The sequence below is a fragment of the Hypanus sabinus genome, chromosome 19 (assembly GCF_030144855.1).
Source record: "Hypanus sabinus isolate sHypSab1 chromosome 19, sHypSab1.hap1, whole genome shotgun sequence".
NCBI classification, from domain to species: domain Eukaryota; kingdom Metazoa; phylum Chordata; class Chondrichthyes; order Myliobatiformes; family Dasyatidae; genus Hypanus; species Hypanus sabinus.
The window spans coordinates 22,147,982-22,163,118 of record NC_082724.1 but is presented as its reverse complement, the minus strand read 5'-3'; the positions used below and the strand labels follow the sequence as shown (position 1 = coordinate 22,163,118).

Below are 15,137 nucleotides of genomic sequence, written 5' to 3'. Positions count from 1 at the left end.
ATTGGTATGTTCTTTGTGTGAGATGTGGAAATTCCTGGAGACCTCCATGCTCCCAGATAGCTATGTGTGCATGAAATGCATCGACTTGCATTCCTTAGCGACCATGTTAAGGAATCGGTGCTGCAGCTGGGTGACTTTTGGCTCACATGGGAGAATGGGGAAGGGATTATTAGGAGCTACAAGGAAGTAGTCACCCTTAAGTTGTAGGTAGCTGACTGACTGACAGGAGAGGGAGAGGGAATAGGCAGCTTGTACAGAGTAATCCTGTGGTCCTTCCCCTCAATTATAGATAGACCACTTTGGATACTGTTGGGAAGGGGGAGGCCACAGCAGCTGGCTCTCTGCTATTGAGTCTGGCTCCATGGCTCAGCAGGGAAGGCTGAAAAAGTCGACTGCTTATTCATTTCCAGAGATGCCACCTGCTCTGCTGAGTTCCTCCACATTTTGTGTGTGTTACCTTCTAGCTTTATATTAGAAAGATACAAATTAAAGCCGAATTGTGCACTTAAGAGCTTTGAGCCAGACTTTGTGTGCTCACGATGCTTGTACTAGTACAGAGAAGTTCAACCCGCAGCACTTAAAAGGATCACCAAAGGTTGCTTAAAAACATGACATATCTTTCAACATATTTTTTAATGGGGCAAGGAAGAGCATTCCTTTTGCTTAAAATCCACTTCAAAGCTCTGTCATAAGGTGAGCATTAAGAGCGGACCCAAATGCAAGACACAGACAGGACTCGGTATGACAAGAAAGCAAGAGAAGTGGGGAAGAAACGACACTGGACAAGACCAGGCCCTGGATGAGACTAGGATACAGGGCCTGGGCTAGGACTAGACTAGGAAAGCGGGACCTGGGTCTTCTCGGGCTTGGACTCCGGATCTAGGTGAGGTCAAGACGTGGCAAGGCAACAGGACTGGGCATGGGGGCAGGACGCGGGACTCTTGGGCTAAATGAGGACATAAACCTCAGACTTGGACATAGGAGACTGGAACGCGGAACACAGAGCTTTGGTCTTGGGAGACAGGAATGCAGAACACAGAGCCAGGACCCCTCCTCGGGAACAGGACGTAGGGCTGGGACTCATACACAGAAAGCTGAACACAACGAGACTGTTCTCAACACTAGGTAGCGGCAAATGGCCGGACCTACCTAGCAAAGGCGTGGACACAAAGAAACAGTTCCAAACAACGAAAGACGGTTCCTTATCTGGATACGGCAAGGCTCCGGTCTTGCTCCGGCGGTAAAACTTGACCGCAAGAATAGGCTAAAGGTAGCAGGCAGGGCTCCAGGCGAAAGGAAGCAGGCGAGTCTTCAGCCAAGGGTTACAAAAAGAGGGGTAAGGGAAGGGAACAGTCCTGCCACAGGGTAACGGCAAAGACGGCCTGGCTTACCCCAATGGAGGCAAGGACAGGATACTGACGAGACAAACCAGCACCTACACTTGATCCCAGGGCCACTTACACTCCCAGCCCCAAGACGAGCATCAGGTGCCTGTGATTAAGCCCAACTGAAACAAGGGACAGCTGGAAGACCCGGAGTCCGGAGTCCAGGGACCAGACTGTGAACCAGAATGTGGAGTTCACGGACCGGACCGTCACAAGCTCCTCTGGCAACCTATGCTGATAGCCCCCATACCCAACAATCACACACCAGTGCGTATCAACAACACCAAACAGGATATTGATAATAATGATCACTCAGGAAGTTTTGCTTACAGTGCTCCTATATGGACAATGGAGCAAGTAAAGCTTCCTTTCAGATTTTGCAAGCATCTGGGACATGCTCTTTTCTCACTGTTACCATCAGGTAGGAGGAACAGAGCCTGAAGGTACATACTCAGCGATTCAGGAGCAGCTTCTTCCCCTCTGCCATCCGATTTCTAAATGGACATTGAACCTGTGAACACTACTCACTTTTGTAATATATATTATTTCTGTTATTGCAAAATTTTTAATCTATTCAATATACATATACTGTAATTGATTTAGTTATTTATTTATTATGATTTTCTTCTATCTTATGTATTACATTGAACTGCTGCTGCTAAGTTAACAAATTTTACGATGCATGCTGGTGATAATAAACCTGATTCTGAGATGATTAAACTATTGATACATTTAATCACAACTTCATCAAAGTATGGGTGGAATGGGAGAAAAGGATTATTCAAAGTTTTTAGAACTTGTGTTTCTTTTTGTCCTGAAGAATGTCTAACATTTCTCTACTTTTAACTGCTACTAAATAGTGTGATTGAACATTTCTATAAAGCAGCAAATTACTACATTCAGAGGAAGAAATACCATTTCGGAGACATAATTTTCTTTAAATTCTTTGAATTTCATGAAAAATTTGAAATACATTCTTCATAATAACATGAGAAAGTCAAAAGAGATGCTGGAACCCCACCCACATTGCAGACAAAGACAGTCATCTATGTGTGGTCTTTGTATGTGCTCTTTGAATCATCATTTTGAATCAGGAGACCAACCTGAGTTCCGGATTTCATGAATTTATTTATCACAAGGATGAATAAACATTCTCAAGAATTGAGAAAACAAGTAATTTCCTCAAATCAGAAGCTAAATAGTTAAAGGAATAGGTGATTCAGTTGCAAAGACATAACTGTCTAAGTAAAATCAGAAGTCTTGTTCCCTGCACTGAAGAATGAATGCTTTTGATTCTGACAAACCTGGAACTAGTATGTAGGGGACATCAGTTGAAATGTAATTATTTGCAGTATCAATAGCCTGCAAAGCAAAATTTAAAATGCATATTCGGGGCATGGAAAGGTTAACTGGTTTTATCTTGTAAGTCAGCCTCAGATAGTAATACACTTTCTCCAGTTTCAGCAAAAGTTAAGTGTTCTCACATGACTGTGCAATACAATATTCCTGTAGGTTGAGTTAATAATACCTTTGACTTCTTAGGCAAACGAGTCACCAAAAGGTGCATAATACCGATAGAAAGTTCTATACAAAGCATCTCTTGACAGTAAAATAGGGCAGAATTGTTTTTAATGTACTGCTGGACAAATGCCTGAACTTACATTTCTGATGCATTTATTCAAATTATGCCAAGTCTGTTTATCTACACATTCTTCCAAATGATTCTTGGGCTTCACTGAAAGGGTGATTGCAGGAGATAGTGAGAACTGATTTCCACACAATGGAGGAATGGAGTAATGTGGAAGAACACAGTAGATGCAGAGGAAAATGATCGTTATGTATACTTTAATTCTGAAGTAGGGTACTTTTTAAACTTTTTTTCCTTCTATGTTATGTATTTTATTGAACTGCTGCTGCTAAGTTAACAAATTCCAGCACACATGCCAGTGATAATAAACCTGCTTCTGATTCTGATTCTGAAATATAAAAAAAAGTTTTAGTGAAGACATTTGTGAGGCATGAACTATCAAAAAACCTGAATTTCATTACCTTGACATGCCTCTGTATCAGAAGGTTGCTGGTTCACTTCTGCTCTAGGTTTTGGCTGTATATTCTGTCTTGACTTTGCACACAATATAAATGCGATTGAATAAGTTTATTCATGATTCAGCTGAATATCTAGTTCCAAAGATCTGCAAACATTTTTTCCATGAATCAACAAGACCAAGTTATAATTAATGCATCATGCATCCCATTGTTACATTGAGAATATTGCCATATGCAGAGTTTCTGCTCTTGTTCTCAAAGAATGATTAATGGTGAAGGATACTCTTGTGAAAGAATGGAACCATGAGGAAGTAGAGGAAAGTAATTAGGAAAGTAATTATAGTTCTGGCAAAGATCATGCTCTAGAAAAATCTTGCAACTCAAGATTGAGTGCCAAATGGCAATCAGGGCACCAGGCATTTATGTAGAAGTGTAGGAGTAGAACACACACATGTACATAAATGCCTTTCTTCCATTAGTTTTACCTTCAAGAGGTTTGCAGATGCCAGTAGTTGGTGTGTTGTGCATTGTGGTAAAGAGATGGATATTGGTTGGGTGGGGCCCTGCGGGACGAGGAGTTGCAATCGGGAGGGTTCAGACTTGGGAGAATATGTTGAAATTGAGCATCAAGCCTGAAAGCTTGAAAGCTGAGCAACAAACAAAATGTTGGAGGGACTCCAGGTCAGGTAGCATCTGTGGGGGGGAAATAAGACTGTCGATGTTTCATGCTGAGACTCTTCATCTGGCCCCAGATTCCAGCATCAGCTATCTTTTGTGACTCCATAAGACACAGGGATGGAATTAGGCCATTTGCCCCTTCAAGTATGCTCTGCAATTCCATCATGGCTGATCTATCACCCCTCTCAATTCCACATCAGCCTTGTCCCCGTAATCTTTGTAGCTATTAGTAATCTGAAATCTGTCAAGCTCTGCTTTAAATATACCCAGTGACTTGGCCTCCACACCTGACAGTGGCAACAAAGTCCACAGATTCACAAACCTCTGTCAGAGAACTTCCTCCTCATCGCTGTTTAAAGAGATGTCTTTGTACCCTAAGTCTCTTCCACTATGGGAAGCATCTTCTCCATGCCCACTCTGTCTAAGCCTTTCAATATTTGATAGGTTTCAATGAGATTATTCTCAAGTCCAGAGAGTCCAACAGGCCCAGAGACATCAAACGCTTCTCATACATTAACTCTTTCATTTCCAGGACAATTCTCGTTCCATTTAGGAGTTGAGCAGGACCAAGGATCAGAGATGCAATCAGGAGAGGGAGTGGGTAACTAGGGAAATGATCAGCTTGGAGCTGGGACTGGATGCATTGTCAGATGAAAGAATGGGAGTCTCAATAATGTCAGAGAGCTAAGCGAGAATGTACCAAGGACGGTAGCAGAGATGTAGAAACCTCAGCCATGTTACTCAGATTTGCTAATATGAGATTAACCACTGTGAATTATGTGCTGCAGACACACAATAGAATTTTGTGCAAGTGATGTGCAAATACATGTTTCATGATTTCATGCGCTTATGCTCGTGTGTGCCAAACACATGGAAATCCAAAGTTTGGACTATTTCCAATGAGAGTGTTTGCAAAAAAGGCTTATAGTAGACCACACCTAAAACATTGAAATGTTTCTTGAATACTCATTGGAAAATAAATTCAGCAATAATGGATCTTACCAAGCAATTTGTTTTATTACCTATAATCAAAATAATGAATTATTTGTAAAGCTATCATTTTAGTATCACACTTTACAAACTGAGTTATTATTTATTTTTGTTCTAATTTTCCCTGGGTCTAAACTTTTGAAAAATGTCTTCACCATCTTCAATATGCCACACAGGGCTTGAAATAGTCATATTTTCATGTGGGAAGCAGTGGTACCAACAATGAAGGGAGTAGGTCTTCCTGCTAGAAGCTCATCTTCACAAAATTGTATTTCTGAAAGTTTTCTGGAGAGGGAGGTACCATTCTCTTGTTGATTTATCTGATGTCACTAAACCTCTTAAACTTTGTTTCTTGACTCTGTTGTGGTATTTTATTGTGGTCAAAGCCTTTCATTCCTTGGCACACTGCAGAAAACCACGTTCTTGCAAGAGTGGCCTTGATTCCACGACCATCAGGCTTTAATAATATTCCATTTCATCAGTTATAAATTATTCATCAAAATCAGAATCAGGTTTAATATCACTGGAACATGCCAAGAAATTTGTTGTTTTGTGGCAGCATAATACATAAATACATAACAATAAAAACTGTTAATTACAATAAATATATATATATATACACACACACAGTACTGTGCAAAAGTCTTAGGGGCACACACACACACACACACACGCACGCATAAATATATATATATATAGGGTGCTTAAAACTTTTGCATAGCACTGTAGTAATTTTATGCCTTGCGCTGTATAAATAATTCATGATGTATGTGGGTGATGATTCTGTTTTGGGTCTCTATTGTGGACTGAGAGTGGGAAGGGGGCAGAGAGAGAGGGGATTCATGGTTTGGGAAAAGAGGAAAGGAGAGGAGAAGGAGGGAAGCTCCTCTGTATTGATCAATAAACCAATCATTTGGAATCAAATGGTCTTCCCTGATGTCTCAGTGTTGGGTGTGTCTTCACCCACTCTACCCTTGGTATTCCCAACATCATTATAAAATAGTGAGGAAAAATATTGAAGTAGTGTTCACAGGTTCTTTGTCCATTCAGAAATCTGATGGTGGAGTGGTGGAGGTGAAGAAGCCGTGCTTGAAAGGTTCACTGTGTGTCTTCAGAATCCTGTACCTCCTCCTTGAAGGTAGCCATGAGAAGAGGGCATGTTCTGGGTACTGGGGGTTTTTAGTGATGGATGCCAGCTGTTCGAGGCTTTGCATGTGGTAGGTGACATCGATGTTGCAGAGGCCCATGATGGAAATGGCTGCGTTTACAACTTTCTGCAGCTTTTTCTGATCTTGTGCAGTGCCTTCCCATACTAAATGGTGAAGTAACCAATGAGAATGCTTTGCACGGTACTTCTATAGAAATCGCCTGTCAACCCTGCCAGAGCTGACATGCATCCAATTCTATCTCCAACCTCAATCAGAATTGTTTTTGCACCCTTAAAATAGTCTTTTAAAGGCTGTACCTCAACTTCTTCTGTAGTTCTGGATCACCAGTCTCAAAAGCTACAGATCTGGTCCTCAGCATTCTATGGATCTCCTAGTTTATTTTCAGCTTTTGGTTTGGGCTCACCTGATATGTTCTCAAAGGCACACAGGTCCACACAGGTCTTGATGAAGGTCTTGGTGACAATTGAAATGTATCCATTTAGATTTGAAGATGAATCCCCAAATTTTGCCACTTAATGGCGCCATCCTAACAATATGGCCACCTCACTGAATAGCATAACCTTAATGTTGGTTGTCAGTAAGTTGAGGTAGTTCACTTGTGTCCCCTCACACAAGTTGCAGTGGCCTTTTGATGAAATGTGCACAACTATTGAGAATGCTTTCCCCAAATCCTGACGAAATGTTACCAAGTCCAAGCTAACTCTCATTGGTGCACATTTCCTTTTAATAAACTGCTAGTAGTTTTCTGGCTGACTAGATTAGCTCCCACTGTCATATTAAGCTGCATTCAAACAAGCGTTTGTCATAGTCCACTTGGTGTAAACACCAGCAGTGTCCTCCCTCACGCTCCTCTTTGCAAATCAGATTCCAAGGATGGGCAAAGCTAGAAATGTCATATTACGACTTTTGAGGAAATTGTTATGGTAAACCCAGTTGATCGACTGTTCTCGGGGCCAGTACTCCTATGTAACTTGGTAATCCCTTCCTACATACAGTTATGGTACCTCTGGTGCCACGTTACTTTGGTTGGCCTTGGTTGTAGTGAGGACAAGGCTCAAGCGGGCTTGCCTGCTACTACGGTTCAGGTGAGATGATGCTGGAGGCATTGTGGTTTGAAGACTGTGCTTGGTTGAGAGGTGACCTCTCCCATCAGTGCTGCCCTCTAGTGTTTGACAGACCAAAGGACAGGCTGGTTGCCCAGGAACTGTACCATCAATTTTTGTGTCACTCGGGGACTTGGACTATCCATGCATATATTTTTTTTGCATAATTATGTGTGTTTTCTTTTTTTCTCTCACTATTTTGAATATAAGCTATGCATCAGGGCCCCAGAGGAATGTGTCTCATTCGACTGTATCCATGTATGGCCTGGATGATAATTAAACTTGATTTGATTTGATTTGATGAAAAGATGCTTGGTTTTTGGATGCAGCATGATTTCAAATATTAGATCCCCAATGCCTGTCATGAATCTTTGCAGAAATCACCTTACTGTATCTACAGGACTGCAGAGCCCCTGCCTTTCTGTCAACAATTAAATAGTCAGTTAGTCAGCAAACAAAACACTCAGAAATTCACTGCAGAAACCTTCATGCAACAAGGTGTATCCCTTCTGGGAGAAACAAGTGAGGTCTGTTGAGAAAAATGAGATGCAGCAAAAATTGCAGGTTTTAATATATCTCAATATAATTGATACTGTTGAGTCAAGAGTGCCTTCTTGTGGAAACCATTTCAGCCGTGGTAAAAAGCCTCTGACTATTGACATGATCAATGCCTCTCATCATCTTAAACACCTCTATCAGGTCACCTCTCATCCTCTGTCGCTTCAAGGAAAAAAGGCGAAGTTCACTCAACCTATTCAAATAAGGCATGCTCCTCAATCCAGGCAACATCCTTGTAGTTCTCCTCTGCACCCTTTCTATGGCTTCCACATCCTTCCTGTAGTGAGGCGATTAGAACTGAGCACAGTACTCCAAATGGTGTCTGACCAGGGTCCTATATAGCTGCAACATTACCTCTCGGCTCCTAAATTCAATTCCAAGATTGATAAAGGCCAATACACCATATGCCTTTTTAACCACAGAGTTAACCTGCACAGCAGCTTTGAGTATCCTATGGACTCGGAGTCCCAAGATCCCTCTGATCCTCCACACTGCCAAGAGTCTTACCATTAGTACTATATTCTGCCATCATATTTGACCTACCAAAATGAACCACTTCACACTTATCTGGGTTAAGCTCCATCTGTCACTTCTCAGCCCAGTTTTGCATCCTATCAATGTCCCACTGTAACCTCTGAAAGCCCTCCACACTATCCACAACACCTCCAACCTGTGTATCATCAGTAAACTTGCTAACACATCCCTCCACTTCCTCATCCAGGTCATTTATAAAAATCACAAAGAGTAAGGGTCCCTGAACAAATCCCTGAGGCACCCCACTGGTGACTGACCTCCATGCAGAATATGACCCTTCTACAACCACTCTTTGCCTTCTGCAGGCAAGCCAGTTTTGCATCCACAAAGCAATGCCCCCTTGGATCCCATGCCTCCTTACTTTCTCAATAAGCCTTGCATGGGGTACCTTATCAAATGCCTCGCTGAAATCCATATACACTATATCTACGGCTCTTCCTTCATCAATGTGTTTAGTCACATTCTCAAAAAAATTCAAATCAGGCTCATAAGGCACAACCTGCCCTTGACAAAGCCATGCTGACTATTCTGAATCACATTATACCTCTCCAAATGTTCATAAACCCTGTCTCTCAGGATCTTCTCCATCAACTTACCAACCACTGAGGTAAGACTCACTGGTCTATAATTTCCTGGGCTATCTCTACTCCCTTTCTTGAATAAAGGAACAACATCCGCGACCCTCCAATCCTCTGGAACTTCTCCCATCCCCAGTGATGATGCCAGAGGCTCAGCAATCTCCTCCCTTGCCTCCTACAGTAGTCTGGGGTACATCTCATCCGGTCCCAGTGACTTATCCAACTTGATGCTTTCCAAAAGCTCCAGCATATCTTCTTTCTTAATATCTACAAGCTCAAGCTTTTCAGTCTGTGTCAAGTCATCACTACAATCACCAGGACCCTTTTCCATAGTGAATACTGAAGTAAAGTATTCATTAAGTACCTCTGTTGTCTCCTTCGGTTTCATACACACTTTCCCACTGTCAAACTTGATTGGTCCTATTCTTTCACATCTTATCCTCTTGCTCTTCACATGCTTGTAGAATGCTTTGGGGTTTTCCTAAATCCTGCCTGCCAAGGCCTTCTCATGGTCCCTTCTGGCTCTCCTAATTTCCTTCTTAAACTCCTTTCTATTAGCCTTATAATCTTCTAGATCTCTAACATTACCTAACTCTCTGAACCTTTTGTAAGCTTTTCTTTTCTTCTTACTAGAATTATTACAGCTTTTTTACACCACGGTTCTGATACCCTATCATAACTTCCCTGTCTCATTGGAACATACCTATGCAGAACTGCACACAAATATGCCCTGAACATTTGCCACAATTCTTCCATACTTTTTCCTGAGAACATCTGTTTCCAATTTAAGCTTCCAATTTCCTGCCTCATAGCCTCAAAATTCCCTTTACTCCAATTAAACACTTTTCTAACTTGTCTGTTCCTATCTCTCTCCAATGCTATTGTAAAGGAGATAGAATTATGATCACTATCTCCAAAATGCTCTCCCACTGAGAGATCTGACACCTGACCAGGTTCATTTCCCAATACCAAATCAAGTACAGCCTCTCCTCTTGTAGGCTTATTGTGTCAAGGAACCTTCCTGCACACACCTAACAAACTCCACCTCATCTAAACCCTTTGCTCTAGGGAGATGCCAATTGATATTTGGGAAATTAATATCTCCCACCACGACAACTCTGTTATTATTACACCTTTCCAGGATCTGTATCCCTATCTGCTCCTCGATATCTCTGTTACTATTGGGCAGCCTATAAAAAACACCCAGTGAAATTATTGACCCCTTCCTTTTCCTAACCTCTATCCACAGAGACTCCGTAGACAATCCCTTCATGGCGTTCACCTTTTCTGCAGCCATGACACTATCTCTGATCAACAGTGACATGCCCCCATCTCTTTTGCCTCCCTCCTTGTCCTTTCTGAAACATCTAAAACCCAGCACTTGAAGTAGCCATTCCTGTCCCTGAGCCATCCAAGTCTCTGTAATAGTCACCACATCATATCTCCAAGTACTGATCCACGCTCTAAGCTCATCCACTTTGTTCACAATGCTCCTTGCGTTAAAATAGACACATCTCAAACCTTCAGTCTGAGCACATCCCTTCTCTATCACCTGCCTATCCGCCCTCTTCCCCAGTCTCTTCAGTTTGGTTCCCACCCCCCAACAATTCTAGTTTAAACTCTCCCCAGTAGCCTTAGCAAACCTCCCTGCCAGGATATTGGTCCCCCTGGGATTCAAGTGCAACCCATCCTTTTTGTACAGGTCACACCTACCCCAGAAGAGGTCCCAATGATCCAGAAATCTGAATCCCTGCCCCTGCTCCAATCCCTCAACCATGCATTTATCCTCCACCTCATTCTATTCCTGTACATACTGTCGCGTGGCACAGGCAGTAATCCCGAGATTACTACCTTTGCGGTTCTGCATCTCAACTTCCTTCCTAACTCCCTGTAAGTCTTTTTTCAGGACCTCTTCCCTTTTCCTACCTATGTCATTGGTACCAATATGTACCATGACCTCTGGCTGTTCACCTTCCCACTTCAGGATATCGTGGACACGATCTGAAACATCCTGGACCCTGACACCTGGCAGGCAAACTACCATCCGAGTTTCTTTCCTGCATCCACAGAATTGCCTGTCTGACCCTTTAACTATAGAGTCCCCTATCACTACTGCCTTCCTCTTCCCTTCCCTACCCTTCTGAGCCTCAGGGCCAGACTCTGTGCCAGAGGCATGGCCACTGCTTCTTTCCCAGGTAAGCTGTCGCCCCAACAGTACTCAAACAGGAGTACTTATTGTCAAGGGGTACAGCCACAGGGGTACTCTCTAGTACCTGACTCTTCCCCTTGCCCCTCCAGACTGTGACCCACTTGTCTGTCTCCTGTGGCCCCGGTGTGACCACCTGCCTATCTGACACCGAGCACAAAAAACTGGCCTCACATACATACTTCCTCCTTTCTGCAAATAACACAGTCTCCTTCTGTCCAATTTGTGCTGGTACCAACTGTCTATCCTTCTACAGCAGGAAGTCATACTCTCAGCAGTGAGAGGAGTTGTTTGTACCCTCAGGTATATCCCTGCTCTGGAAGCTTAGTTAATTGCAAGATGAAATCTGACCCATGGGTAAGAGCCACTTTGGTTGCAGGAAGACTGCACTGTATAATTCTTACTATTTTTCCTATTATATACCTTGTTGTAAGAATTTACATTTATGCAGTGTTTCCATTTCTTCAGGTTCTGCAGCAAGTCAGACGACATCTAGCAAGGAACAAGGATTGATGTTTCGGGCTGAGACCCTTCCTCAGTGCTTTCTGTGCCTTTAAACTATTTACACAGAAAACTTCATGGAAATTCTCTTGCTTTTCTATGTACATCTCTCTGTGTCTGTCAATCATTCCATTCCTCTTCACATCCTTTAGGATGTTAGTTCCAGGCAAAGTCAATCCCTTACTTATTCACATGAAGACTTTGACACACATCAAAACCAATGTATTCGCAACAAATTCTAAAGTGCATTTTTGTTTGCAATAGGTTTCATTTTTTTAACATATTGTATTTTAACTCAAATTCCTCTTCAATTTAATGATTACTGGGTACTTAGATGTACTGTGTATTTTCAAATATTTTTAGAAAATACTAACAGCAGTTCTGCTCCACTCAAACAACTAATTCATTAAAGCTATATGTCACAGCAAATTGCATTTCTATGGAATGAATATATGACCTTAAAATTACATCTATCACTATATTAATTAAACAAATTAGTACAGCACTGGTAAGAATTTATATACAAGAAAGAAAACTTAGATCTGTCATTAATCGACCATTGGACAATAGCCACCGTGTAAAGAAGGTGCGATAAGTGAATAGGGAAATTCAGAGTATATACTTGTAACCTATCTAAAGGTTCCAATAGCAAATGCTTTTAATTATCCCTCATAAAAATCCAAGTGTTCTGCACTAAAATAAAAAAAAACAATAGCATTACAATATTTCTCTTTATTCAGAATTACGTGAATGATCAAATATTCTATGCATTTTCATACATTTCTCCAATATTCCTCTCTTATAATATTTAGCATTACTGGGCATATCATACAAAACGTGCATATTTGGAAAGCTGCAATGAACACTTTTTAAAATTAACTAAGAATTACCCTTGCTACAATATTCCTAGGTTTTGGATTATGGAAATGTAGACCTTCAATAAAGCAACAAGTTGCTAGTTTGAACAAATAAACATTTCTATTGAAACATAGGTTGATGCAATAATTAGTTAATTCATTTTTGCTTTTAAAAGACTGCCGAAGAGGTGATTTTGCATTCCATATCTATTTCTATCAGGACTCTAGCAACTAATCGAACATATTTTAGCACTGTAAACAGTTTTTTTTTGCACAGAAACAACAAGTTTCCTTTATAGTAAAGTCATATACAAGTGATATGCAGAAAAAAATCAATACAACCATGAAATATAGAGTTAACAACTGACACAAGAAAAGGTACTCCATGCTACATTGAACCTGCAGTTTTCAAAAGATAATTTATTTAAAAATGTACACAAACATGTCCAATTTCTTTAAGGATAAGGCAAGGCTCAAAACAATCAATCACCAATGATGCCTGCAAAGTGATTTTTTTAGGCTCACAGATTATGGTTACCATAATGACAATACCTGTATATGTTCTGCATAAGATGCACATCTTTTTGCCTACTTCTGTGCTGACATTTATCTTCAGTATGATTCCACCAATACTTTCCATTCCAAATGTTTTGTATAATGTAGAAGAGGTTCTCCACTGCTTGACATTTCCTTTAAACTGTGTCATTCAGTTTATGATTCATCAGGCCAATACTGACACAAGAGTCTCTGTCACCTCTGAGATAATGTAAGGATGAGAGGCAGCAGCAGCATTGCACGGCAAGATCTTAAACCCAGTACACCTCCACATTCTCTGGCATTTTCCTAAAAATGATGAAAATCATTATGTCTATAAAAGGATAAGTAAAAATAATAATAAAGGGACAGATAAGAATTGGCTACTCTCACTCGTTTGTGAATATTAATGATGTTACTAATGTGAAGACCAGTGATCCTATTGGAACTTGAGCTGTGTCCCCTGATTCCCTGTCAGAAGCACCACATATGTCCAACTGCCCAGCTCGTCTGCTGTGCCACCTCCATGCCCAATTTCTCCAAGGCTCTCTTTGTTGCTCTAACATCTTCCACTATCTATAAACTTTATTTTATATCACCAATCATACCTGTTCCCACTGACATTAATTGTCTCCACTGATATACCAAATTACTTGCCCTTTTTCTCAATAGGTTTCTGTCTTCATTACCTATCCTGCCCTACAATCCCAACTCCAGATTTGTTCTTTTTTTAAGTTTAGATTGATGCAACACCCAATCTTCACTACAGTATCTTCAACCTCCCACATATGATGCCCGAATTTTCCTACTTGTACTGTACATATCTCTCTGCTTGAGTTATTGGCCAGCACCCCTCATCTCATTTTCCCCACCTTTAAGACTTTGCACAAGATTAATCCTTTTAGAACATAGAAATCTACAGCACATTACAGGCCCTTCGGCCCACAATGTTGTGCCGACCATGTAACCTACTCGAGAACCTAACTAGAATTTCCCTACCGCATAGCCCTCTATTTTTCTAAGCTCCATGTACCTATCTAAGAGTCTCTTAAAAGACCCTATTGTATCCACCTCTACCACCACCGCTGGCAGTACATTCCATGCACCCACCACTCTTTGTGTGAAGAACTTATCTCTGACATCCCCCTTATGACCTTACTTCCAATGACCTTAAAACTATGCCTTCTCTTGTTAGTCAATCTGTTTGCTACTTCCCAATCTGTTAGCTACTTATTCTAAACACTTTCCAATTGCAGTTCCTGTAAAGTGCTACAGAATATTTAACCACATTAAATGTCCCCTATAACGTAAGATGATGTTTGTCCTGTGGTGACCCAAATCTAGTTCAATGCATTATTACAACCTTTAGATATAAACTTTATCTTGATAGAATCAGATATTGAACTACTATCTAATGATTTCAATCAGAAGAAAAACAGTTACATTTAGTTTTACTGTCTCTTCATTTAGTTCAAAGAGGGCAGTAAGAATCTTTACAGGACATCAAAGGTCACACCTAATGTATGTATTTATTGAGGTACAGCACAGAATTGGCCCGTTCAGCCCTTTGAGCTATGCAGCCCAGCAGCCCCCCGACTTAACCCTAGCTTAATCATGGGAGAATTTACAATGACCTATTAACCTACTTCGGACTTTGGGTTTCCTTTGGAACACCCAGAGGAAACCCACTTAATCACGGGGAGGGCGTACAAACTCCTTGCAGACAGCGGCGGGATTGAACCCGGGTCACTGGTACTGTAAAACGTTGTGCTGAAGTAACCTCTTCAGTAATTCAGAGGCTTTCCTCTTGTTACTCTGTGCTATGTACTTGGCAAACATGGTTGAATAGTTTCTGCTGAAACATTTTAAAAATTGAACGATTACGATTTAGTTGGAAATAGAGACTGTAGAAAATATTTTTGCTATATTCATTCATCAGCTACTTTGAATTCTCAGCATAGTCAACTCTGTTGTGAGTTCTCAAATCAAAGCATATTT

At 41.1% G+C, this 15,137-nt stretch overlaps 1 protein-coding gene across 3 annotated transcripts in view; it reads right to left on the bottom strand.

Annotated features, from left to right (window-relative positions):
* Nucleotides 1-12,454: 12,454 nt before the first annotated feature.
* cacna2d3a (calcium channel, voltage-dependent, alpha 2/delta subunit 3a) overlaps nt 12,455-15,137 on the bottom strand; it is an 893,404-nt gene continuing 890,721 nt past the window's right edge. For 2 of the 3 annotated variants that reach the window (XM_059944149.1, XM_059944150.1), the window contains one exon: nt 12,456-13,448. In XM_059944149.1, coding sequence (XP_059800132.1) covers nt 13,356-13,448 — 93 coding nt within the window. In that variant the 3' untranslated portion in view covers nt 12,456-13,355. Of the gene's footprint in view, nt 13,449-15,137 lie in introns of all 3 variants that reach the window. The other variant, XM_059944148.1, reaches the window with a different exon arrangement.